General features: G+C 56.3%; 2 protein-coding genes across 4 annotated transcripts; one reads left to right on the top strand and one right to left on the bottom strand.

Annotated features, from left to right (window-relative positions):
- The first annotated feature begins 66 nt into the window (after positions 1-66).
- On the top strand, positions 67-20,534 carry MEIOSIN (meiosis initiator). 3 transcript variants are annotated; one of them, XM_042920493.1, is made up of 14 exons: positions 67-380; positions 1,520-1,590; positions 7,590-7,680; positions 10,642-10,753; positions 12,215-12,349; positions 13,637-13,882; positions 14,608-14,716; positions 15,583-15,683; positions 16,140-16,295; positions 16,835-16,908; positions 17,770-17,934; positions 18,010-18,269; positions 19,076-19,165; positions 19,757-20,534. In XM_042920493.1, exons 2-14 carry the CDS (start codon positions 1,520-1,522, stop codon positions 19,920-19,922), a joined length of 1,776 nt encoding a protein of 591 aa, XP_042776427.1. In that variant the 5' UTR covers positions 67-380; the 3' UTR covers positions 19,923-20,534. The 3 variants fall into 3 exon arrangements, with proteins under 3 accessions (XP_042776427.1, XP_042776429.1, XP_042776428.1); XM_042920494.1 differs by lacking the exon at positions 67-380 and adding an exon at positions 2,095-2,185 and having other exon boundaries at positions 1,537-1,590; XM_042920495.1 differs by lacking the exons at positions 14,608-14,716; positions 15,583-15,683.
- A 108-nt stretch (positions 20,535-20,642) lies between these two features.
- SIX5 (SIX homeobox 5) lies at positions 20,643-24,799 on the bottom strand. Its single transcript, XM_042918437.1, has 3 exons — positions 23,942-24,799; positions 22,172-22,986; positions 20,643-22,028 (listed from the first exon to the last, which is right to left on the bottom strand). The coding sequence occupies exons 1-3, from the start codon at positions 24,736-24,738 to the stop codon at positions 21,409-21,411; spliced, it is 2,232 nt and encodes a 743-aa protein (XP_042774371.1). The 5' UTR covers positions 24,739-24,799; the 3' UTR covers positions 20,643-21,408.
- Positions 24,800-25,504: the final 705 nt, after the last annotated feature.

The following is a 25,504-nucleotide window of genomic DNA, read 5'->3' as shown; positions in this document are numbered from 1 at the left end:
GCCTCAGGAGCTCGCTCTTGCTCCCCTCCACGGGCCTCGCCCGGGAGCCTCGAGCTAAGGGGGTTCGCGGCCACCCCAAGCCCGGGTGGGGAGCGCGGTGGCCGAGGCCGGCCTGAGGCTCGCGGGCGCAGCCCGCCTCCCAGGAGGCGCGCCGGACGCTGTCCGATCGGGCTCCTGAGCGTGGAGCTGGCGTGAAACCACAAGGGGGGGCCTCGCGCCATTTTGCACGTCCTGAGGCGGGTGCTGGAGGCCGAGGGGAACTCGCCCTCCAGAAGTGGGGAGCCTGGGGTCCGCTCAGGAGCTGCGCTCTGTGGTCGTGGCCTCCCTCCCGGCGGTGCAGGGGGACAGGAAGGCGGACGTGCCCGGGTGCTCAGAGCAAGGCAGGCCACGGGCCGCAGAGCGGGGGGGTGCTGGGTTTGAGGTTGGGCCGAGGTTTGGGGGTCCAGGCTCAGGTTTGAGATACCGAAGACCCTGAAGAGTGTCGGGGCTGTCGGATAGGGATCCGGGACCTGGGATCTCCGGCTTTGTATCTGGGAGTGACTAGTATTGGAGTCTGAAGGTGTGGGGGCTTTGTGACTGGAAGCTTTCCTGTTGGGATCGGGAGATCCTGGGGAGATTTTGAGTTCCAGGGTATCACTTGGGGCCCCCGGGGCCTGATATGGGAGGTTCGAAGCCTTGCATTGGATTTAGGGATCTAGCATCCCAGTGTGGAGTAGGAGGTGTGAGATTTCGGGGCTGAAGTCACCATTTGGGACTTTGAGGCTTAAATTTCGGGGCCTGGAGTCCCCACGCTGAGTACGGGGCGTCAGTTTGGGGACTCACCTGTGAGATCTCCATTGTAGGGTTGGGGGGGGGGTCACAATTTGAAGGTCTGAAAGGATAGTTCTGGGGTCTGGAGGTCTTTGTGTTTGGATCCAACGTCACCGTGGGAGACTCTGGTTTGCTCTGGGGGCTTTTGGGTTTCTTATTTGAGGGTTTGGGTTCTCTGTTAAGGTTTGTGGTCTGTGATCTCAACCGGACTGGGATTGGGGTCGTATTTGGAGATCAGAAGTAGCCAGTTCGGGGGTCTAGAGTATCTCAGTATTACTGTTGAGGGTTTTTAGGTTTGGGAGGGCATCTCTGGGGGTTTTAGATCTTCACTTTGAGAGTTTCAGGTCATGGTTTTTGCATCTTAACCTCACCGTTTAGAGAGCTCAAGCCAGGTTGCAGGCCTGGCCGTGTGACGTGTCACTATTAAGACAGAAGTTCTGAAGTTAAAGTGTGGGAATGTGTGTTTAGTTTTAGGTACAGATCACGACTTGGCCCAAATTTACAGTTTGGGATTCAGGGACTTCGGTTGAGAGTTCAGGGGTTTGACTTTGGTCTCTGGGCCCATATTTGTGGGGGGTCGGGGACCCTTGGGCTGTCTGAGTGCTCAAAGGAACAACTTGGGGGAAATGAAGGCTGCCCACCTTGCTAGCCATTCCTCCTGGAATCCCAGAGGTCACTAATAATTCTTTCTTTTTTTCCCTCTTTGCAGATGTGGCATTCCAGTAGACACTTGTGTTCCCCTGAATGGCCCAGAGCCAGTCCCCTGGGTCCCAGTGAGAGGTAAGGGCTCTACCCTATCTCCCTTACAGCTTCGGCCACTCTCGTTGAATAATGACGATAATGTTTACTGAGCGTTTACTGTTTGTCAGACTCTCCCCTAAGCCCTTTGTTTGTATGATATTCTTTAATCCTTACGACTGCAGAAGGGAGTATGGGCGAATATTACCGCCATTTTCAAGATGAAAGAACTCTCAGGTGGTTGCCAAAGATCATCTCTGAGGCCCTTGCAGGCTTTGACCTTCTGAGTTTCTTAAACGCCCTCCTCCCTTTCTTTTTTTCCTGTATTCATTCATCCGGCAAACACTTATCAAGGGCCAGGAATCTCATAGAGGGGATTTTCACAGCAGATTGAGGGTTGGGTCGGTTTCTCCTTCCCTCCAAAGCCTGGCTAAAGAAAAGAGAGCCACAGCTCATCTTATCCCCATTGTCTCCCCAAATGACTTACTGTCCATCCATCTCTCCATTCATTTATTAACTCTAAAATTCAGCATCTGCTTTGTTCAGGTTCTTGACTTAGGTTCTGTGCTCAGAAGGAGCACTATGAAGAAAATGAAGAATGCCTTTCCTGCTGCCCATTCCTCCTGGAATCCCAGAGGTCACCAACAATGTATTCCCTTTTCCCCCTTTCTAGATGGGGGGAGGGTGTTGGTCATTGTATTAATAAAGACTCTTAGTTGCAATTAACGGGAAACCTGCTGAAACCAGCTTAAGCATAAAAGGGTCATTGGTTCCTCATTGGGTCCTTTAAACTAAAAATTCAGGGGCATCCGGCTTGGCTGGGTCCAGGCAAGGAACCTGCCTCGCTTGCCTCTGCTGTTGCCCTCTGTTGGCTCCCTTCTTAAGCAGGCTGTCTCTTTGTGAAGGCAGGATGGCTTCCAGAAGCTCCAGAACCACATCCTGCCAGCCTGACAACCCCAGCAGGGAGTCTCTTTCCAGGACCCTTGATTCCGATTGGCCAAAGCTGGGTTAGGACCCCAATCCCGAACCAATCACCGTGACTCTTCTTAGCTGGACCTTAGTTCTATGCTGCCGAGTGGAGGGGGAGGTTGGGTTTGACCTTTCTGGGCCACATAGACTGAGAGTGGAGGAGGGGTGGTTCCAAAGGAAATTATTACCAGACAAGGGGGATTAAATGTTCATCAACCAAAACCAACAGGTTTGCCAACCTTCCACCCCCTCCTTCAGCATCCTTTCTCCCTAGAAAATTCTGACAAATGACCATTCACCTTCTATCTCGAACATTTTGTGAGCACTCTCAATGTGCCAGGTGTTATGCTCAACACCCTCCAGACAAGATAAAATTTTCTAGCCACCTCCATTTTATAAATTAGTTTAAAACAGCGTCAGATCAAAAATTTTTCCAAAGTCACACAGCAAGTGACAGAGCTGGGATTTCCATCTAGATCTGTCTTATTCAAAAGCTGGAGCTTATAACGAACTATTATGCTGCCTCCGGGCACTGCCCCCTGCTTTGTCCCACTTTGGGGCAGCTCTTACTCTTAAATGTCTGCACATTAGGATCTGGGTCTTAGTTTTCCTATATCTAATATGAGATATTTGGACTGGCTCTTCCAGCTCCCTTAAAATAAAAGAACTAGGGAGGGTTTAGCCTGATTAGCTCAGGGAAGAGGAAACCCAAGAAATAGAGTCATTTGCCATTTCAAAGGCTGAGGCCATCAGAAGACAGAAGGAACATCCATAAATTCAATAATTTTTTGTTGAACACTTACTTAGTGCTGGTCATTATTCTAGGAGCTGGGATATAGTCAGGGCAACACATGACTTTCATAGGCCCTAGGCCATTTGCCTTCTTGAACCCCTTCCTCCATTAAAAATGTATTTAAAATTTTTTTAATTTTTAAGAAGTTTTGTATTAAAACTTTTTTTTATTTAATGTTTATGTATTTTTGAGAGAGACATGGAGCACGAGTGGAGGAGAGGAAGAGAGAAAGGGAGACACGGAATCCAAAGCAGGCTCCAGGCTCCAAGCTGTCAGCACAGAGCCCAACACAGCGCTCGAACTCACGGACCGTGAGATCATGACCTGAGCCGAAGTCGGACACTCAACCGACTGAGCCACCCAGGCGCCCCTTAAAAATTTTAATGTTTTATTTACTTTTGAGAGAGAGAGGGAAACAGAATTCAAAGCAGGCTCCAGGCTCTGAGCTGTCAGCACAGAGCCTGACACGGGTCTCAAACTTACAGACTGAGAGATCATGACCTGAGTCAAAGTTGGATGCTTAACCGACTGAGCCACCCAGGCGCCCCCAAAAACATATTTTAAATATAGTTTACAACAACATCAGTATCGATTTTAAAAGAAATTAAAACATTTTTAGGGTGTTTGACTGGCTCACTCAGGGGAGCATGCAACATTTGAACTCAGGGTTTTGAGCTCAAGCCCTATACTGGGTGTAGAAATTACTTAAAAAACAAAATCTCCAAAGAAAAAAGAAAATATTTTCATGAGCCCTTAAAAGCGGCACCAGATTTATGTACTGTACTTACTGTACCTAATGGATAAGTCAGTGTGGGATATAACAATTAATAAAAAAGACCAAAATCCCTGCCCTGTGGTATTTATAATAAAGAAAGATTTCAGGTTCTGATAAATGATATGGGGAGGTGACAAAGAATGTGTTTAGTTCGATCAGTTGGTCAGAAAAGGCCTCTCAGAGGGGGTCATATTTAAGCTAGGTGCTGAACACACCAGCCATACAACAATTAGGGCAAAAGAACATTCCAGGTGGAGGAATAGTAAAAGCCCTAAGGCAGAGAGAAACTTGGCGGTTTAGAGAAACGGAAAAAGGACCCATGTGGCTGCAGCTGGCCGGTTCCTGAAGCCCCAGAGGGCAGAGCTGGAATTAGCGGGTGAAAATTATAGACACTATGAGGAAAGAGTTTGTCTGAAACCCAAACCATCCAGTAAGGAAAGAGGCAGCCATGGGAGGAAGTGCCCGGAGCCCAGAGGCCCCTGGGGGCAGACCCCAGGTTACACCTATTCAGGACTACTGCCCATGAGATGCCAAGATTTTGTGATGCCTAGTCATCCTTTTTCTCCCTGTAAATTTTTTTCCTGGAACTTCTGTGTTTGCACACAGAAGGCTCTCTCGGTGCTTTGCAAAACCCTGAGTAAACACCCAGGGACTACATACAGTTGAAATGAAACTCTTTTTCCCAGACATGGTCAAATAACACCTTGAACTTAAATAGGCCTGGACACTTTTTTTCTTCCTTGCTTTCCTTCCTTGCTTCTCGCTGGGGCTTCCAGGGGCTCCTCTAGAACAGAAGGAAAGTGGTATGCAAAAAGTAAATATCAGGGCCCGACAGGACTTTAGAGGTCAGCCTAACCCAGTTTTCCTCCAAGGATAGAACGCTAACACCCTAGCCCCTCAAAGTTGTGGTTTCTACCAGGAAGTAACTTGAGACCAGAGATTTGTTTTTCTTTTATTCCTCCATTCAGTTGACTAATATGCATAGTCTTCTATTTCATAGCAGTTTTGAGAGGGTACACTAATGATATCATCCCCTGTGTAAGGCCCTTTTATGGCTTCCTGTTGGTCTTCAGATAAGGGCAAAACTCTTCTGCACCATGAGCCTCTGAGACCCTGCCTCATCTGGCCCCTATCTTCTCTAGCCTTGTGTCACCCCACAAGACCCCTTGCTTTCTGTGGGCCAGGACACTGGCAGCTTTACTTCCTTTGAGTTCTCCATGCTTCCTCGTGCCACAGGGCCTTTGCACATGTTCCCTCTATCTGAAAGGTTCTTGTTCTCTCTTCACCTACCCATCTCCACTCATCCTTCAGCACAGGTTTTGGCCAGGTTAACTTCCTCAGGGAAAACCTCCGATTAGATCAAAGACACCTGTTACAAGTTCTCCTAACACCAAGCAGGTGTCTTTGTCTCCATCAGGGCCAACTTCATGGGTGTGCAACTCATGCAGTTGTGCTTGGCAGAGCCTGATTCTTGGTTTGATGCTCTGCTCTCACCATGTAGAAATTCTTAATTTTTGAAAAAGGGGCCCCACATTTTCATCTGCAAGGCTCTCCACCCCAGTAAGTTTTATAGCTGTTTCTGGTCCCAGTTGGAATTTTATGTTTGTTTGTGTGACAGTTTGATTAATGCCTTTATCCCTGAGTGTACTGTGGGCTCTAGAAGGAGCTGTATTTTGTTTTTTATACTTTTTAAATAAAGCTTACTTATTTTGAGAGAGAGAGAGAGCAGGGGAGGGGCAGAGAGAGAGAATCCCCAGCAGGCTCCGCACTGTCAACATAGGTCCCGATGTGGGGCTTGAACCCACGAACCATGAGATCATGACCTGAGCTGCAGTCAGATGCTTAACCAACTGAGCCACCCAGGCGTCCCTTTGTTTATATACGTTTATCCCTATCACCTATCACCATTCCTGGCACATAGTAGGTGCCCAATAAGTAATTGCTAAGTGAATGAGTGAGAAAGATCCTTTAGAGCTCCAGAGTTTGGTTAGGGAGATAAGTGTGTGTCCCACACTACTCCCCCATCTCCTCGAGGGCAATGACCATGATTTCTCTCACCTTCCGTGGTGTCCAGCGCGGGGCCTGAAAAGGAGGAGGTGTTAGTTTGTGGATGTGTGAGTAGGAACTAAACATCTGGCTGTAATCAAGGGAGTGTTTTGGGCGTGGCCATGCTGCAGGTGACAAAGTGCTGTGGCCATTCAGAGCAAAGGAGGAAGGCAAGGGTGGTCGCCAGGGGCTGCCTGGGGCAGGTGGCAATTGAACTGAGCCCCAAGGAAGGTGAGACAAAGATGGGTGGAAACGGGGGGGATCTGGGCATTCAAAAGGAGTCATGGGAGTGGTGGCAATGGTGTGTAATTTGGGAGAGAGGCTCCATTGTCTTTGTGTCTCCATCTGTCAAGATTGGGGTGGAGGTGTGTATACAGGGATATGTGATGAATTATGGATTCAGGGATTAGATCCTGGAAGTTCTGCATCCCCCCAGGAGTCAGCTTCTGCCATGCCCTTATTTATTTATCTAGCAAAGATGTGCCGAGTTCCCACGACGTGCCAGACCCTGTTCTAGATGCTAGAGATACAGTGGTTCCCCCCTCCACCAGCTCTCAGCTCAGAGCAGGGCCCAGAGAAGTGCATGAGCATGGGGCTGAGGGACCTTAGCAGAGGTATCCCACCTGTCCCGTGGAGTTAGAGTCACTTGATGGGGGAGAACCAAAGAAAGTAAGAGATGAGACCAGGATGGTCAGCAGAGCCAGGCCTTGAGGGGCATTATTTTTTTCTTTTAATGTTTATTTATTTTTGAGACAGAGAGAGACAGAGCATGAACGGGGGAGGGGCAGAGAGAGAGGGAGACACAGAATCTGAAACAGGCTCCAGGCTCTGAGCCGTCAGCACAGAGCCCGACGCGGGGCTCGAACTCACGGACCGTGAGATCATGACCTGAGCTGAAGTCGGACGCTCAACCGACCAAGCCACCCAGGCGCCCCAGCCTTGAGGGGCATTATAAAAGCTGTGTTCAGAGTTTAAACTTGACCTTTAATAATAGGATGGCGTTGAGAGATTTGAAACACTTATTAGTCAAGTAACATATCGGGCTCTGTGCTGGGCGGCTTCACGCACACTGATTTATTCAGTCCTATTGATGATCCTCTGAGCCTGAATGGATCTCCTCATTCCCACTGCACCGATGAGAAAACCGTGGGCAGATCTGGTTTTCAGAAAGATCACCCTGACTCTAGGAGACAGTATGGGCTGGAGGAGGCCAGACAGGAGGCCGGGAGAGCTAGGGGAATGTCAACATGTGGACCAGGCCAGGGGCTGGGGGTGGAGAGAAGGGATTGCAAGGGGAACGGGTGAGATTTGATGACCGAGGGGGTGAGGATTCTGTCTGGGGTGTCAGGGGCGGGGAGCTTCTCTGAGAAGGGGAACCCTGAGACCAGTGGTTTGGGGGTCAGGGGCCAATTTCCATTTTGGCTGTCCTAACCCAAACCGGCTCTTGGCCCAAAACAGGAGGCAAAGGAAAAACCACACCAGCAAACTGCAGGAGCTGGCACTGCTGCTACCCATGGCCCTGAAGAAGGGTACCAAGAAGCTCACCAAGGTATGGGGACCGAGGGAGAGGAGGCGGACGTGGGAGGCAGATCTGAAAATATCAGTAACCAGCTTAGCCTCCCTCATGCTGGGACCCCTCGACAGGCCCTTTCAGGGACGGCGCCCTCGATGGGGCATTTCTGTGATCCCATGACCAGAAGACGGGTGGTGGCAGGGGTGGGGTCTGTTTTTGCAAAGGAGGCAGGGGGACCTGGGAGGGGAAAATCGGCAAAGAGCCTGGTAAAGGTCATCACTTTGGGACTCAAACAGCCATGGGTTTGAGCCCTTCAGCCCCCAAACGATAGGACTCTGGGCCGGGCGCTCAGCTTGTCAGCCTCTCCAGCATCATGCTTCTCAGCTGTAAAACAAGAAACAATAACATCTACTACCCAGCAATACTGTGAGGCCAAAATGACATAATAGTCACGACCAAATGTCGGTTCCCTCTCTGCGAGTCCCTTGTTTTGTGTCCTGTGGGCATCTCCTCCGCAAGGTGGAGATAGATAAGGCTTCTCTGGGCGTCCACAGTGGCTCCTCAATAAAAGTATGCAGTGCTGAGCTGACACCTTGCTCCCGCCACTGGGAGCAACTTAATAAGGGACTCAAAGATCTGGAAGGCCTGGTGTGATGCTTTCTCGCTCTCGTTCCTCTCATTCCATCCTGTCATTCGTTCATTCATCAGCTGGTTGTGGAAAGACGGTTGGATGTCAGAAGCTGTTCTCGTCTCAACAAGGGGAGGCAAAGAAACTTGGGACCCATCCTCTGGGAACTCACAGAGTTCCCAGCATGAGTTCCCCATTGGCGGAACTCACCCCTCTGAAGCACAGAGGGGTCAAGGACACAGCTGGTTAATAGCAGAGAGAGAGAGTCAGGTTTGTGGCATTCCAAAGGCTCACCTCCTCAACGGTTCTGTCATTCAGTGCTCCATAGGTGTTTGTTGAATGAAAGAACGAGTAGATGAGTGAGTGCCTGAATTCCCTGAGTTGAGAATGTTACAGGACCATCTATCTTCCCTTCAGAAGGTCTCCGGGATTTGAACCTCTGCTGGTAGTCCCCATACTAACCTTCCTGAAGTATTGATCACTGAGCCTTTGGTCTTGGAGTCTGAATTGATGCCCAATTGCCTTCTGCATAAAAACAATACCAGTATGGGGCGCCTGGGTGGCTCAGTCGGTCGAGCATCCAACTTCGGCTTAGGTCATGATCTCACGGTTTGTGAGTTCGAGCCCGTCAGGCTCTGTGCTGACAGCTCAGAGCCTGGAGCCTGCCTTGGATTCTGTGTGTCTCTCGCTCTCTGCCCCTCCCCCCCCCTCAGAAATAAACACTAAAAAATGATACCAGTAATAAAAAACATTACATATTACTTTATAGTTCATAAACATTTTAGCTTAGTGAGTGCCAATCGCGTGCCAAGCCTGGTGTTGGAGATACCGTACCTGATCTTGAGAAACCCACAGTTCGGTTCTCAAAGTTAGAAAAGGTCCTCACTTAATCCTTTGAGAACCTGATGAAAGTGTTCTCACCCAAAGTGTATCAGGCTCTGTGCTGGGCAGTTTCACACACACTAGTTTATTCAGTCCTAACGATGATCCTCGGAGCCTATGTGAATATCCTCATTCCCACTGCACAGATGAGAAAACTGAGGCACAAAGAGGTAACGTGGCCTGCTCCCAATACCCAGCCAGGAAGTGGCACATGGGGCCCAGGTCCTTCCAAAGTAATACATAGTCTCCTGCCTGTGTCACACATATTCCTTAGTTAGATTACAGCTTCCTTCCGTGGATCAGGTCAGATCATTTCAGCGACCATCGGTGTTATATCTTCTGGAATGGTTTCACACATTTCCCTTTGTGGGATCGTGTTTCCTGATCTAGGGTTTGGAGGATTATTGCTAATGGTTTTGTTGTTATTCTAGGGATCAGTTCAATCCAAGAAATACTTGCTGGCATTCTTCCCTCTCCTCTTCCCCAGGCAAACCCCTGTCATTCTTCAGGTCTCCGTTTAAATGCTTTTTCAGACACTCAAGTCCACTTTCAGAATCTCTTGTTACACTCTTATTCGGAATGCTTATCACACGGTTGGTAATTTTGCATCATTTCTGAGTTTATTGAGGCCCACTGCCCTCCCTAGATTATAAATTCCAGGAAGGTAAACAGAAGTGTGTTGGTTCACCCCTGCATACCTGGCCCTCAGTGGGTAGTGGTCTGTTTGAGCTTCGTGCCTCCAATACCAACTTAGTCAGTACTTGGTGGCTGGCTGGCTGGCTGGCTGATGCCTGCTGGGCAGAAGGCATCATGCTCAGTGCTACGGGGGAGGTCAATCTTCAGCGAACACTGGCTAAGCTACCTCTTTATTCTGTGAGTGAGGGATACAGGAATCGCTTAGCTACAATCTCTACCCTCAACTAGTTCAAGGTCAATGAGAGAAAATAACGCATAAACAGGTAATTATAAAACAGGCCCAGGGTATTACAAGAATGCTGAGGAGGGACATCTGACCCAGCCTGGGTGAGAGGGGTCAGGGAGGTGGAAAGTTTCTGGAAGGGGAGACCACTGTGCTAAGTAAGGCTCAAAGGTGGAGAAGCCAGAGCAGGGGTCTGTGGGGAGGGGGGAGGGGGGCTTTGCAGGTAGAGAATACAGCATACGCGAAGGGTCAGGGGTGGAAAGCCAGATGGTGTGTGTTGAAAAACTGGGCCAGGAGGCAGGCAGACCCGGGTTCAGATCCCAGCACTGCCACTTCCTCTCTTTCACCTTAGCGTTAGCACTCTGAGCCTCAGTTTCCTTAGCTGTAACAGAAGTCTCCCTGAGCGGCAGCAAGGACTAAACAGCAGAATAGGAGCACCTCTGCCAGTGGAGGAATTGTTGGGGTGGGGAACGCGGTCCCAGAGCCTTTCTGTCTCTGGTCCCCAGTAGCCTCACACTGTCGTGGGACCCCACTCTGGTGCTCAGCCTTGTCTTTCTTTTGAGGGCAGAAGGAGATTCTCCTGCACGTCCTGCACTACATTCAGTACCTCCAGAAAAACATCGATGTGGCCAAGGCCTTGCTCAAATTCCACACCGCCAATGGGGAAGGCGGACTTGGGGGTAAGTAAGTTCAGTCCCCATCTCCCAATGCCTGCCACAGACCAAGAGCTGTGCTGCCGTCGGGGGCACCGAGTGAGTGACTTAGATGAGTCCAGGCCCTCCGGCCTCTTAGAGCCTGGCCGAGGGGACAGAGACAGAGAGATGCGTGTGATGCTGTGAACTTAGGGGCATCTGGGAAGACTGTGGCGGAGAGGGGCCTTGCGACTGGGCCTTGGAGGATAGGGGCAGGGGGACCCCACCAGGCAGAAGCAGCAATGGGCGTGTATGAGGAGACACCTGTGGAAGGTCTGGGACAGGCCAGCAGCGGGCACGCTTGGAGGGACCGCGTAACATCAAGATGACGCGCGAGGTTCTTGAACCGGATCCTGACGCGGACACAGGTCTCGGGACCTCAGCCTCTCAATGCCTCAGTTTCCACGGCTGCAAAATACTAGCACAGTTGAGCCTGGACTAACATGGGTTTGAACCGCATGGACTCACCTCTACACAGGCACTTCGGGAGAAATATCGTACGGAACTGTAAATGGTATTTTCTCTTCCTTACGGTTTTTTAACATTTTCTTTTCTCTAGTTCACTTTGTGGTAAGAGTTCAGTAGATAACACATATAATATGCAAAATATATGTGAGTCAACTGTTTATGTTATTGGTCAGGCTTCTGGTCGGCAATAGGCTATTAGTAGTGAAGTTCTAGCGCAGGGGGATGGGCGCCCCTAACCCTACTTGTTCAGGGGCCACCTGTACTTCCTTCCTGTGTTCGTCATGAGGCTTAAGTGAGTTAATACACATAGAAAGTGTCACACGGTGCCTGGAACAAGCCGCTTGTTCCCCGTGTGCCGGGTGCCGTCCTTGTTTCCGGCATAAAAAATCCACGGGCCACAGTGAGAGGAGGTGAGGTGAGGGTCCAAGACCCTGAAGGGCTTTGAGCCAGGGAAAGCCAGGATCAGATTTTTTTTTTTTTTTTTTTGGAAGACGAGCCTGACATCTAGTGTGTGGGATTGGGTATTAAATGAGAAACTGGAGTCAGGGAGGTCAGCGAAGAGGCCTTTAGGAGTGATCTGGACAGGATGACCGGACAGACCGAGCTAGCACTGAGGGTGAGGCTGTAGACAGAAGTGGTACATTTGGGAGATGCTAACAAAGGACAGTTGAGAGGCCTGATAGGCCCCAGGCAAGCCAGGGTGGGCAGCGGAGTCTTCACTGCCCTGAGGAAGGTAGGAGGAGGCATTGGTTGGGGATGAGGCCTACGGGGAAGCATTTGGGAAGCGCTGAGCCTGTCTTCCCTCTTGGCAGAGGCCCAGGATGGCCCTGGGGACACCTGACTTCTCGCCCTGTACCTCTACTGCCTGGATGTGCAGCCTCACAGCCATCCATCCGATCTCTTCCCAGGAGCTCAGTTTCCGCACTTGTAAAGTCAGCCGGTTGGGGCCACCCGACCTGACTCTTTCTCCGTCCTGTGCAGGGCTGGTTCGGAACCCGGCCGTGGGCCCAGCAAAGCTGAGACGCTCCACCCCTTCGCGCTCCCCACACTGGAGGAAGTCCCGTCTCCAGGGAGGCTGCCGGAAACCTCGGAAGAAGAAACTGACCGGATCGTCAGGTACAAGTGAGGCTAGACAGGAAGCCAGGTCACTGGGAGCAGAGCTCCTTCCCCAGAGCCGTTCTTACTCCGGGGAGGCCCAGGCAGCAACCCAGAGCCCCTGACCAGGCTTTACAGTGAGACAGACCCACCTGGTTCAACTCCCAGCCCCTGGAGCGGTTACTTTCCTCCTCCGAGCCTCAGCTTCCCGGTCTGGAAATTGTAGTACCTGCCACTGGGTGGTGTTAAGGATGAGCCTGTGTACACACCCCTCGAGCAATGCTGAGTGGAGAGGCACATGGTCAGCGCTCAGTGAGTGGAAGCTGCTGTTAGCACGTAGTCTTTACACCCAGTCATGCATCCTGGGCCAGGACATCAGGGAGCGCGGGGTGATGGAAAGACCCAAGTGTGGAAAGCAAGCATCCTAGGGCTGGCCTCAGCCTTGCTACTGACTCGCTATGTGTCCCTTCCCCTCCACATGCCTCAGTTTACATGTTTTTAAAATGGGACTTGTACCTAAACAATGATTTCCAGTCTCGGCTGCATATCTAATTGAATCATCCAGGGTACTTTTAAAAATGCTTATCCCTGGGGCACCTGGGTGGCTCAGTTGGTTAAGCATCTAACTTCAGCTCAGGTCATGATCTCACAGTTTGTGAGTTCAAGCCCTACTTCGGGTGAGCTCGTGCCCCGCTTCAGGTGAGCCCCGCTTCTCTCTCTCTTCCCCACATAGGATTCTCGCTCTAGCTTTCCCTCTCTCTCTCTCCACCACTCACTTACTTGTGCCCTCTCTCTCTCTCAAAAAAAAAAAAAAAAAGAAAAAAAAAAGCCCAATGCCTGTCCCTGGGGCTCCTGGGTGGCTCAGTCAGTTAAAGGTCAGACTCTTAGTTTGGGCTCAGGTCATGATCTCCTGGTTCGTGAGTTTGATCCCCACATCAGGCTCTGTGTTGACAATGCAGAGCCTGGTTGGGATTCTCTCTCTCTGCCCCTCCCTTACTCGTGCTTTCTCACTCTCTTTAAGTAAATAAATAAACTTAAAAAAAAAAATGCCTATCTCTGCGCCTCATACCCTGAAATTCAAATTCCAGTGGTCTGGGGTGGAACCTGGGCATCAGTATTTTTCCAGACCTCACAAGATGATTCTAACGTGTGGGCAGGGGAAGGGAGCCTACGTTGAGCTGATCTCCAACTGAGGCCCAGGCTTACCTGGGCAAAGCTTTGAATAGGTTGTGGGACCCAGAGCAAAGATAGCCCCCCATCTGAGCCATATTCTGGCCCCCTCTGACGCCTGTCTCTCTGCTCCCCCAGAACGCCAGACCCGGGCCCAGAAGCCTCGCCGCTGCCTGGCCCTGGACAAGCCCGAGAAGTGGGTAACCCCATCCCCAGAGCAGCAAGGAGGAAATGTGGGGAGGACCACCACTCCTTCAAGATGCACCACCTCCAGCAATCACCCCAAAGCTGCATCGGCCCTGCCTCAAGATGACAGAAAGGGAGGAAGATCCCGGCTGACGTTGCTGGACATGGCTGAGAACAGCATCCACTGTGACATCTCAAGTTGGTCTCCTTCCTCACTGTTATCTTAGCCGGTTATTTATACACTGCTTGTCAGGTACCAGCAATGTCCTGAGTCCGGTCCCAGTAGCTGGGGACTCCATGGTGCACAAGAGAGACGCTGTCTCAGGCCTCTTTCCCTGTTCTCTTTTCTTCTCAGGCTCTGTTGTGGGACAGCCTCAGTGTGGCCCTCATGTGAGGCTGTGGGTCACAGAACTGGGGGAGGGCAGGCGGTCGCTCTCGTGACTCTGGTCTGTGTGCCAGGTTGAAAAGTTGCAGACACACACCCAGCAGGGAGCCAGGCGAGAAAGGGGTGCTTGGAAGGCAAGGCCCTGAGCTGTTCTATCCCCTCTGTTCACTTAACTGTGAAAGGCTTGTAAAAATGGCGCCTTTCAGCCCAGGGCTGCCGACTGCCACGTAAAATGTCTAAAACCTCGCTGGCACGGTAAGCACTCTGTCCTTGTCTTTGCTATCGTCATTTTCATTGACACTATTCCACTTCAGGATTTTAGCTCCCTTCCAGCTTCTGAGAAAGAGGTAGGGTTCCAGAAACCCAGGGGTCATTCGGGTTGTCCTGGAGCCTCACGCAGAGGCCCCGCAGCCTGAGGTCTTGCTAGGATCTGGGCGGGAGAGGCTGTAGCAGGCCCCGGCACCTCTGCATCCCTGTGTCTGTGAGTCCCAGGAGGTGTTCCAGTCACAGGAGTAAGCATCCCGACTTGCCCCCGTAGGCTGCTGTTGCAGAGTCAGTGCCCAGGGTAATGGGCCCTACCTTGCCTTCAAGGCCCAACAAGGGGCCGAGGGGATCCATTTTCTCAACAGGACACAGCCCTGTCCCAGGTAAGGGAACCCCAAGGGCTCTGAGTGGGGGAGGCTGAGGTGTGTGGTCTGGAATGGCTGAGGGGCAGTGAGAAGCGAGGTTGATTTACATCCTCGCTGGTATCTGTGGAGAGAGTACCTCTGTGGGCCTAGCTTGGTGCAGGCGGTTGAGGCTCCAAGGAGGGCCCTGCTTCCGGTCTGCCGGACCAGGGCTGCAGCCCCTCACCAGCCTCCCTGCCTCCTGCCTCACCCCTTCCAGCCCGTCCTCCCTAGTTGCCTGACTGACTTCTCTAACCACAGACTGTGGTCACATCAGCTCATGGCTTTAAGGCCTCCCTCAGTGCCCATGGGGAAGAGCCAGATAGAACTTCCCCGGCCCTGGTTCATCCTGCCAGCCCTCTCTGTTGCCCCTCGCCCATGAATCTTACCCTTAACACCACGAAATATGTGGCACTCCACAGGAGCCACACTCTTGCCGCCTCTGGGCTTTTCACCCTCTGATCCCTCTTCCCGGCAAGCCTGTTTCCCTCATCCCCCTAGAAAGCCTCCACCCTTCCGGCTGACCTCAGTGTGGTCCTCCCTCCTGCCTTGTCCACCTTCTCTGTCCTCCTGGAACGCCACCCATCACGGCCCTGCCCCCTGTGTCACCAGCACCCCATGACACCTGCCTCTCCTCACAATCTGAAGCCCCTTGAGGGCAGGCGCCTCAGCTGATTAAGCTTCCGGCCCGCCCCGCCCCCCCCCCCAGCAGCCAGCACAAAGCGACCCCCATCTTCAATCACAGTGGGTGACACCAAGACGCCCCAGGGAGAAACGGCTCGCCCCAGGTCACATGCAGCTCCCAGCCCAGGGCTCCGGGTCTGCCTCTTGAATTCTACCTCTTGCAGACAGAAGATGGTGTTCTACGATTCCAGCGAGGAAGTGGACAAGGAGTCCCCAGATGCTGACCCTTGGCTTCCTGCCTGGACCCCAGAGGGCAGCCCCCATGGTGACTGGATCTGTCTGTCCTCCCTGTAGGCTAGTGTGGGGGCCGTCCTTGGTCGTTTCCTCCTGAGGCCTACTGGCGGGGAGGAGACCAGGACTGCTGCTGCGGGCAGGGCCACGTAAGCTTACCTGCTATCGCTGAGCCATCGGTTGCTATGGCAGACGTTAGTAATCAACCATCATTCTTTCTGTTGAGCCCAGAGACTGCCTCAGAATCTTTCTTAACGCAGAGCTCCGGGGAGCTACAATCAATCTATCATATTTGGCACACCAGATATTGATGGTTTCGGATTTGGCCATCCACAGCATCATGCCGGGCATCTTGTCTCTTAATTTCCTCTCCCAAGCGCTCCAAGTGAGCGATCGGCAGAGTCACCTTTCCCAGTGCCCAGCACCACCTCCTCGAAGCCAGCTGCTGTGCGGGGCTGACACATCCTCAAGCCTGATGCTTCCTTTTCAGGGAGCTCGCTGGCCTTGGGGCCTCCCCAGGTTAACAGCTGGGCTGTGACAGGCCACCCGAGTGAGATCCTCGGGCTCAGCCCCTCCCTCTTCAGCTCCCCAGGAAACACGCTGCCAGAACAGATCCTGGAGGACGGTACTGAGTACCTGATGCAAGGTGAGCGCCCAGGGCTAGATGTGACGCTTGGTTCATTCAGAAAACATTCAGTGAGGGCCGCCTGGGTGGCTCAGCTGGTGAAGTGTCTGACTTTTGATCTCAGCTCAGGTCTTGATCTCAGGGTTGGGAGTTCAGGCCCCACATTGGGCTCCACGCTGGGTGTCGAAGCCTACTTGAAAGAAAAAAAAGAAAGAAAGAAAACATACGGTGATGCCCACCAAGTGTGCTGTCCTGTGCTCGGCAGAACTGGGTCCCAGGGGTGAATCCCATCCAGGCCCTGCCTCGAGAAGCCCACAGCCTCGTGGGGAAGCAGCCCAGGCCAGTGTGGTGAGGAGAAGGCTCCAGGAGCCTGCGGTGGGGACCCACTCACTCGGCTCAGGTTGGAGGTGCCCCAGGGGAGCTGGCCTGCGAGCTGGATTTGGACCTGGGACAGGAGATCCCAGAACAGAAATCTAGAGAAGGGCACTGAGGCTCTCCGGCCGGCCCTGCGAGGGAGGCATTTCCATTCCAGCCCCCGCCCTGGTCTCCCTCCCTGACAGGTCTGTTTGAAGAAGTGTTCCTAGATCCTGAGTCTCCACTCCCCGATGGCTTGCTTGGGGTGCCACAGAACAAGGTAGGCATCTGTCCGCAGACACGTCCATCCTTCTTTCCGCACGTGTCACTCACCTGTTTCGTTTACTCCTCCGTCTCCTCTACCGTTAAGCCGCCTTCCCCCACCCACTCACCATCCACCTGCTCACCCTTCTCCTCGTCTTTCCAGAGATTCATCTACCGTCTGTGCCCTCGTCTGTCCGTCCTTATCCTTTGAACATTCACTGCTGGCCACCAGGCACCCCACTCCGTGCTGGGCATTTGGAATAAACTAGACACAAAGGATAAGAGCTAAAAGCTGCCAGGTGCCCATAAGAGACCCCACGTAATTTTACAATTGCTCTGTGAGGTGGGGTCTCTTGTGACCCGCATTCAACAGATGAGGAAACTAAAAACGGCAGACTGAGCTCAGGAATCTTCAGCTGGAAAGAGGACCCCCCACACACACACCAGGCCCCAAGGCCCTCCACTCACCCAGCTGGTCCCCAGATAAGTGTTCCTTCGTGTGGGAGGCGGCCCCCTGCCTCAGCGAGTAACTGAATCACAGCATAGACACCTTTGGCGGAGCTCCTAGTAAGCGCCGGGCACTGTGGTGGGTGCTTCTCGGCCCTGTGAGGCACGTGTAGTGACCGCCATTCTGTGGGCAAGCCTGATGCTCGGAGAAGCTACGCCTTGCCCAGGACACAACGGCTGCTGAATTGATGGCGTCGAGAGCTATTGCCCCGGAGGACCTGAGCCCCACCCAGCCCCTCTCTGACCTGCTGTGGGAACTTGGGAACATTTGCCTACATGTCCAGGAGGTGTTTGGACCAGGGAGTCTTAAATTTGAGCTGGGACACTGCGGTCTCCCCCACATCTCCCGTCTTTCTCCCTCACTCCCCAGGAGACACCCTCTGAGGCTCCCAAGGACCCCCCCGACTCCCACAGCCTGTGCCAGTCCTCTGTCTCGCTGGACCACTGCTACCTGTCGCTGAGCGAGAACAGCAATGCGCCGTCCAGCTCCAGCTCTGAGAACACGGACGAAGAGTCGGTGTGGAGGCAGCTAGAGGTGAAGGGGGGACAGCCATCGGAGGGGTCGGTCCCATGTCTCTGGCCCACTCTCACCTCCCTGTCCCCTGCCCAGGACGATGAGGCCGACCCCGAGCGCCTGCAGTCCTCCAGCGATGAGGACAGAGACTACACATGGACCCCCACCAGGCGGGCCGCGACCCAGCCCTCTGCCGGGAGAAAGGCCAGGAAGGGCCGGGCGGGCAAGGGCCAGGTGGGCAGGGGCCAGGCGAAGCCCAAGGAGAACAAGAAACCCCCCTGCCCTACCCAGATGAAGAAAAAGTGTGTCAATGGCTTCATCATGTTCTGCAGGATGAACCGGAAACAGTACATCCGGTGGGTGGGGGTCCTTTGGGGCCCTGGGTGGGGCCTGACCTGCACTGTCCACCCGCCCCCTGCCCCCAGAGTGCGTCGTCCCTGCTGTCTGACACATTTGCCCCTTCCAGAAAGGACCCAGTGACCCTTCCTCGGCCAGACTCCCCACCCCCCGCCCTGCCCCCCCAGCATCTAACTGGGTCCCACTGCCTTGGTCAAGGCCTGCGAATTATAAGCAGTGAAACCCGACTCACACTTAAAGAAAAAGACAATTGGCTTATATAACCTGACGGAAGGGGAGAACGCGATTGCTTCAGGTGCCGCTGGGCCTAGGGCTCAGACGTTGCTGTCTGGAAGTTTTGTCCCCATCTCCTACTTGGCTCCTCTGGGTTGGCTTTGTCCTTCAGCACTCAGGGTGGGGTCAGTGCAGGGTCACACCAAGCAACCTGGTGGGAGGAGAGCTCCTTGTTTCTAATGTTTCCGGCAAAAGTTCTCGGGGCTCACCTGCTAGATCAGTCACCCAGCCCTGACAGCGGAGGGTGGGGAGGCCCCCCGATCCACAACGGGGAGACGGTGCCCTGACAGGAAGATCCAGGTGCTGGTACCGGAGCAGCAGATACAGGTCCTCCGCACGTCCCAAGACACGGTGTCCCCTTCCCAACAACCATTCAGTCCCACTCCCTTTTCTGACAACTGAGCCCCAGAGGGTGTGTTCTGAGGCTTTTCAGGCCAACGCGGATGGGAAAGCCAGGACCCTGAGAGGGCAGGGAAACCTCCTTCACGGGCTCCCCCGAAGGCCTCTCCTGACCTCCTCCCTCCTGTCCCAGAGCCTGCCCTGGGACCGCATCCACGGCTGCCACCAAGGAGCTGGCCCAACTGTGGCGGGTGATGACCCAGCAGGAGCGCAGACCATACTGGTGAGGAGCCCCTGCCCGGAGCCGAGGGCCCTCCCTGCTCCCTACTGCTGCTCTGTTTCCCAGAGCCTCCAGCTTCATGGTATCGGAGGCAGGCTGGAGCTGACTGGGGTGCAAGAGTTGGGTGTTGCAAATGCCTAGGAACGTGTTAGGGGGTGATGGGTAGAGAGGGGCCCTACCTCGCAGCTTAGAAGGGCAAATAGCGGGCTGTGGACCCCCTTCTGCCCTTGTTGCCACAGGGAGCTTCTCAGAGCAGGAAGCTGACTCTTATCGCCCTGTCACTAGGCCTCCTCCCTGCCTCCCCCTCTCTGCCACCCTCTCCTGTCTAACATCAGAGCTGTCACCTGCCCCTTTCTCACTGGCCCCTGAAACACATGACATGTCTGTGCACGGTTTTTAACACCTCATGGGAGTCTGAGGCTCCAGCGAAGAGCCCTTGACTCTTTCCATCGCACAGACCTGGACTTGGAGGCCCAGAGGTTGGCCTGATGGGGCCAAACAAGGCTCCCGTCTCCCCCCTCAGCCAGGCTCTGGGCCCGGGGAGGTGGGACGGGGAACAGGGAAGGAATGACAGATCTGCCTCCTCTCCCCCAGCGTCAAAGCGCGCAGGTTCAGCCTCCAGCACAACCGGATCGTGAAGCAGGACAGCTCCAGCAGCGACGACGAAGACTGGGGGACCCCCAAGCCCTTCTACCAGCTGCTGGCTGAGAAGGCCCGCTCTTCCTCAGATCTGGCTTCTCTGCTGCCCCCTCACAACTGAGAGGGTAACCCTGCTTCGCCTCTCCTCTCCTCTCCTCCCCTCCCCCGCCCATCTCACAGCTCCCGCAGCTATGGATGGTTTGCAATGAGGAGGCCAGGACAAAGCAGTTGTCCCCTCCTGGGCCTCAACCCTCCTCGAGCAGGTCCCTTGGCCAGTTCCTGTGCGGCTGGGAGGGGACGTATTTATTGACCCTGATGCTTTATGAGTTTGCCTCCTCGTACTAGGGCGGCCTGAACTGTGCCTGCCCGCAGTCCACTGCCCTTCCCTCACCCCCTTTCTAGCCAGTATATCCTGGGAGCTGCAGGGTGGGAGGAAGCCCTGAATGAAATGCAGTAAGGTAAAGTCTACACGGAGGGTCTCGCCCTGCCCTTCCTTTGCCCACCCCAGAATCCAATGGTTTCAACCCCGTTCATTCTTGCCTCACCCCACACCTCCCTCCCCTGTTCTATTTATAGACTATTTATTGTTCTCCACAAAATAAAGTAAGTGGAACCCTTGTTACCGGCAAGAAAGACAAGGGAGGCTCCTTTGGCCCCCTGGCTTCCTCAACGCTGGGTGGGAGGTGCTCCTTCTGCAGGATCTAGAGGCCCCGAGGCCTGCAGTTTGAGAAACACCCTGCCCACACCTTCCCAAGCAGCACCACGGAGCTAAACTCCCCCCCGCCCGCCCCCCCCCACCCCCGTCCTCACCAGGGAGCAACAGTGAGAAAGCCAGAAGCTCAGGTGGGGCTTTTTAGAGTTCAGCTTTTCCTTTGAGCAAGTAATTTAGAAGGGAACCCACACCCCTGGAGGTTCTAGTTGTCTGTTAACTTTATTTTGATTGAAACGGAGGCATAACATGTCCTAGAAAAATAAAGATTTATGATACAAACTAGACACAGGGGTCAGGGTTGCCCCAGGGTGAGGGGATCTTTGGTCTGGGGCTGGACGTGATCAGGCGGCCTCTAGTCCTGGAGGAGCCTCACCCAGGCCTCCCCACACCTGCCTCCCTTTTCAGCAGGAAGGGCCCAGCTGGGAGGGGCTGGTGGTCTGGGGCGCGGACTGCCTGTCCTCCACCCTCCAAGTGGTTCCGGGAACGCTGGATGTCAGTGGACCTATTAATAGTGTTTTAGGGAGTGATAGGGAGAGGGCTCAAGGGGGCTGGAAATCCAGCCACGTGGCAGGACTTTCAGCTCACAGCTAGTACTGGGTTGAGGGGGGCACAGCCCCGGAGTCAGGACCCCCAAAGCTCCCCATACACTGGGGACACAGAGCAAGGAGAGGGCTGTAACAGAGGAGGCCTCCAATCCAGAGGACGGTGTCCCTGGGCAGGAGCAGACAGTGGGGAGCCCCCGGCACCTCCAGGGCGTGGAGAGGTTAAGGGGCCCAGGGATACGTAGTGTGTGGGATCTTCAGCTCCCAGGGGTCATGTCCGAGCGATCCCCTCGTCTGGGGCTGTCCTGGACCTTGAGCACCATTGTCAGGAGAGGCGATGAGGCCCGGCCGGGTTACAGTTCCAGGGGGTCTTCCACAGGCACCGACTGTAGCTGGGTCAGAACCTTGGTCTCGGCTTCCAGCCCCTCGTCAACTTCTCCCCCCCCCGTGGACCCCAGGAGCAGTCCTTCAGGGTCAGGGTCCGGCAGCCTCAGCACGGTGTGGGGAGCCTGCGTCCCCAGCCCCTTCTCTGCTTCTAGCAGCCCTTCTGTGCCTGCACTCAGTTCCAGGCCTGCCGGCCAGATGGGCATAGCTGCGGGCGACAGCATGAGCCCTTCCGGCGGGGGCGCCGGGAAGCCCGGCAGGAGGCCGGAGGAGTCCGCAGGGAAGGGCAGGCTGGCGGCAGTGGTGGCGGCAGGGGCGGGTGGCGGCTGTGGCGGCTGATGTGCAGAGAGCGGGCCGAGGGCGTGGACCTCCGGGAGGGCAGGGCTGGGCGCCACTGGGAGGGCTCCCTCGGGCACCGAGATGGCTGCGTCTGGCTTCAGGGGCAGGGCCAGGCTGGGGGCAGGTGGCAGGACCTGGGAGACCAGCATGCTCGTGGGGAAGGTGGCGGTGAGGATGATCTTGCCCTGTTGCACGGCCACGCCTGTCACGATGGGGCTGCCAGACACGGGGTTGGCCAGGAGAAAGTTTCCTGTGGGGACGAGAGGTGGGCCAGGCGTCGGGAGGGTTCTGGCACACACCGCCAGGGACAGGCTGCCCCACCTCCCAGAAGCCCACCGCCAGCACTCTCGGCCAGCCCAGCCACCACCCAGGCCCCAGCCAGGCAGGAGGTACCTGGGGCCGCAGCCGAGGGCAGCTGCAGGGCGGTCACGCCCACGCCGGAGTTTATCAGGTGCACGTTGGTAGGGCCCGCGGCAGCCGCCACCTTCACGGGACTGCCCGGCCCGGCGGCTAACAGTTGCAGTGGCCCCACAGCCTGGGGCAGGGTCACCACCTGTGAGGTGGGTACCACCTGGGGCAAGTTCAACAGCGGGGAGGTGGGGCCCAGGCCTGCGGGGTACCCAGGGGGTGGGGAAAGCGGCACCACTTGGGGAGCAGCTACAGAAGGCACCGGTCCCGGGGGCAGAGGAAAGGTGGCGGCCGGCGGGGGGCCGGGCACCACTTGGGGCAGAGGCCCCGGAGCCTCTTCTCCAGCCGGCACCGAAGCAGCCCCCTGGGCCTCCTTGGTCTCCGGGGCCTCGGGCTGAGCCTCCTCTAGTCGAACCTCCCCGGTCTGAGGGTCCAGGACCAGGGAGGTCTTGCCCTCACTGGCCCCCTGGGGACTGGGCTGCGGGGGCGGTGGTGGTGGAGGAGCGCCACCGCCCCCGGTGAGCAGCAGGGGGCCCAGGCTGGAGGCCTCCCCCAGGGCCAGGCTATTGATGATGACGGGGCTCCCATTGAGGAGCACGGCTGGGGAGCTGCCTGCAGCCAGGAAGCTCCCATTCACCAGGATGGAAGAGGAGGCAGGGCACGGTGCTGGAGGGGCGGCCCCCGCCAGAAATATGGAGCCCTGGGCGGGGGCCTCAGATGCCACTGGAGCCACGCCCCTGTCCAGGTCCTCGGGACTGCGGCTGGACTCGTCCTCAGTCGTGGGGTTCCCGTCAGACTCGCTGGCCAGAGAAAGGATCGTGAGTTGTGGTCCTCCACGCCTGAGCTTCCGCATCGGCCAGCAAGCTGCCCTGCAGGAGCACAGGCCCACCACTGCCTCCCCACCTTTCCCCGGCCCAAACTTCCGTGGCCAATTTCAGGAGGTCATAAAACCTCCTCAGTCAGACCACCCAAGGCCCCCTGAGACAGAGCGTTTCCAAGTCCAGCATTGATACCTCTTCATAAGAGCCGAAGCTGGCCACATCGGAGGGAGGAGGCCCTCCTCTCCCAGCCCCTTGGCCTCGGGGCCCCAGAGGCTGAGCACTGGGCTGCCCGAAGTCCCCTGGGTCAGGCCGCAAGCAGCCCAGCGTCTTCGGAGAGTGGAGAGGCAGCCGCCCGCTCAGTTCCCGGTGCCTTCCCCCCACCCCCGGGGCGTCAGAGAAGGGAGAGAGGCCGGCGCGAGGGGTGGGAGGGGAAGGGCTTGGGTTACAGGGAAACCGGAGCTGGGGAAGGTTCACGTTTCACAACAAAGACAGACGACGGACCACGCTGTTTGGGCACACAGGGGGGTGGGGGGGTGAGGAAGAGCCTCGGTCAGGGAAAGGCCCGGCGGCCCGCGGGCGTGAAAGGTGCCCCCACGCGGGATGGACGGACAAAGGCCCGCCCCCCTTTCCGCAGTCCCCCCGTTTTCTTCACTGCCTCCCCCTGGCCAAGAACATGGATGGGATTCGGGATGGAGCTCCGAATGGAGCAGAGGGAAGAGGTCTCCCAGCCTACGCGACAGAAGTGAGGTCGGGGAGAGGGCCCGGGGCGTGTGCCAGTTCCGTCCACACGTATTCCCTGCGCTGGGGGGCGGGGAGCGCCTGAAGGTGTGTGCAGGAGGTGTCCCCAGGAGCTCGGCGCGGGTATGGGGGAGAGGGGGTTGGTGGGTAGCACGTCCCCGGGAAAGCGGGACTTGCGCCGCCCGGGTCCCCTCACCTCTTGCAGGGCGCGCCGCCGCCCCCGGTCCGATCGCGCTGTCGCCGGTTCTTGAACCAGTTGCTGACCTGCGTGAGCGAGAGGCCGGTGAGCGTGGCCAGGCGGCGCTTCTCGTCCGGCGTAGGGTAGCGGTTGCCGCGATAGCAGGCCTTAAGCGCGGCGCGGGAGCGCTCCTTGAAGCAGTAGACGGTCTCCTCGCCGTCCCATATGGTCTTGGGCAGCGGGAACTTCTTGCGCAGACGGTACTTGTCCACTGCGCCCAGCGCGCGGCCGCGGGCTCGCTCGGCCTCGTGGTAGCGCGCGCGCAGGTAGAGGTCCTGCAGAAAGGCGTGGTGGGCGGCGGGGAAGGGGCGGCTCTCGAGCAGCCGGTAGAGCTCGGCGTACTCGCCTCGCTGGAAGGCCACCAGGGCCCGAGCGCGCAGCACCGGATCGCTGCCACGTAGGCGCTCGGCCGGGGGCAGTGCGCCCAGGAAGCGGCTCAAGCGGCCGGCGTGGCCCGCCTGTAGCAGCGCCTCGCAAACGCACGCCACCTGCTCGGGCGAGAAGCGGAGGCCCGTGGGCGGCTCGGCAGCGGCCTCGGGGGGCGACCCGGGGACGCCCGGGGATCCCGGGCCCTCCGCTCCCGCCGCCGCTTCGCCCGCCCCGGCCCCGGCTGCGGCCGCCGCCTCACCCTCGGCCGCCTGCAAAGTCTGCAGGAGCTGGCGCGCTTCCTCCTCCTCTTCTTCGGTCGCCGCCGCCGCCACCGCCTCCCCCCCAGCCGCCGGCCCCGCGCTCGGCTCCGCAGGCAAGGTAGCCATGTTTTGCAACTTTGGGAAGTTCCTCCCTCCTTCTCCTCCTCCCTCGGGCTTTCCCCAGCCCCCTCCCCCGCCCGTCCCCCCCCCCTCCGCCCTCCCCTTCGCGCTTCCCGATCTTCAACCCCCCGCCGACCCCGCGTCTCCCCCAGCAGTGCCAGGCCCAGCTCTCCACTAGGGTCTCTGTCCCAGTGTCTGTGTGTGTGCCCGCCCCCCTCCCCGTCTGTCCGTGATTCTCCTTTTGTTTTCCCTCCGCCTCAGGCCGCGCTTTTTCCTCCCCCCGCGTGTGCCTCAGGCTGAGGGCCTCAGTTTCCCCATCGGGACAACGGAGAAGGTAACGGGCCGTCCGGGAAGGCTAAGGGCGCGAAGCCACCTCCGCCCGGAGACTAAGCTTCTGCACGCCTCCGTCTCCAGAGTCCTCTGAAGGCCCCCCCATGCCCCATCTCGGCCCGCGCTCCGCCCCTCGGAATTCCCGGCTCCGCAGGGGGGCGGGTCCGGCAGGGAGAAGGGGCGGGGGAAACGGGTTAGAAAGTTTGCAGCAACTTTTCTTGAGCTAGTCGCTGGGACCGAGTCGCGTGGCCCGCGCAAGCGCAGTAGTAGGAGGATGGCCGCGCGCGCGCGCGCAGCCGGCCCAACCCCCTTCTTGCCGGCCTGCGGGTGGCACAGCTGGGCCACAGCTGGGCAAGGGGCGGTGCCTCCGGGCGGCTCGCTAGCCACCTCCTATTGGCCGGCTGCCGAAGCCACGCCTTCCAGCGTCCCCACCCCCACCCCC

This window comes from Panthera leo, chromosome E2 (assembly GCF_018350215.1).
Source record: "Panthera leo isolate Ple1 chromosome E2, P.leo_Ple1_pat1.1, whole genome shotgun sequence".
In the NCBI taxonomy this organism is placed as follows: domain Eukaryota; kingdom Metazoa; phylum Chordata; class Mammalia; order Carnivora; family Felidae; genus Panthera; species Panthera leo.
This window is presented reverse-complemented; position numbering and strand designations above follow the sequence as displayed.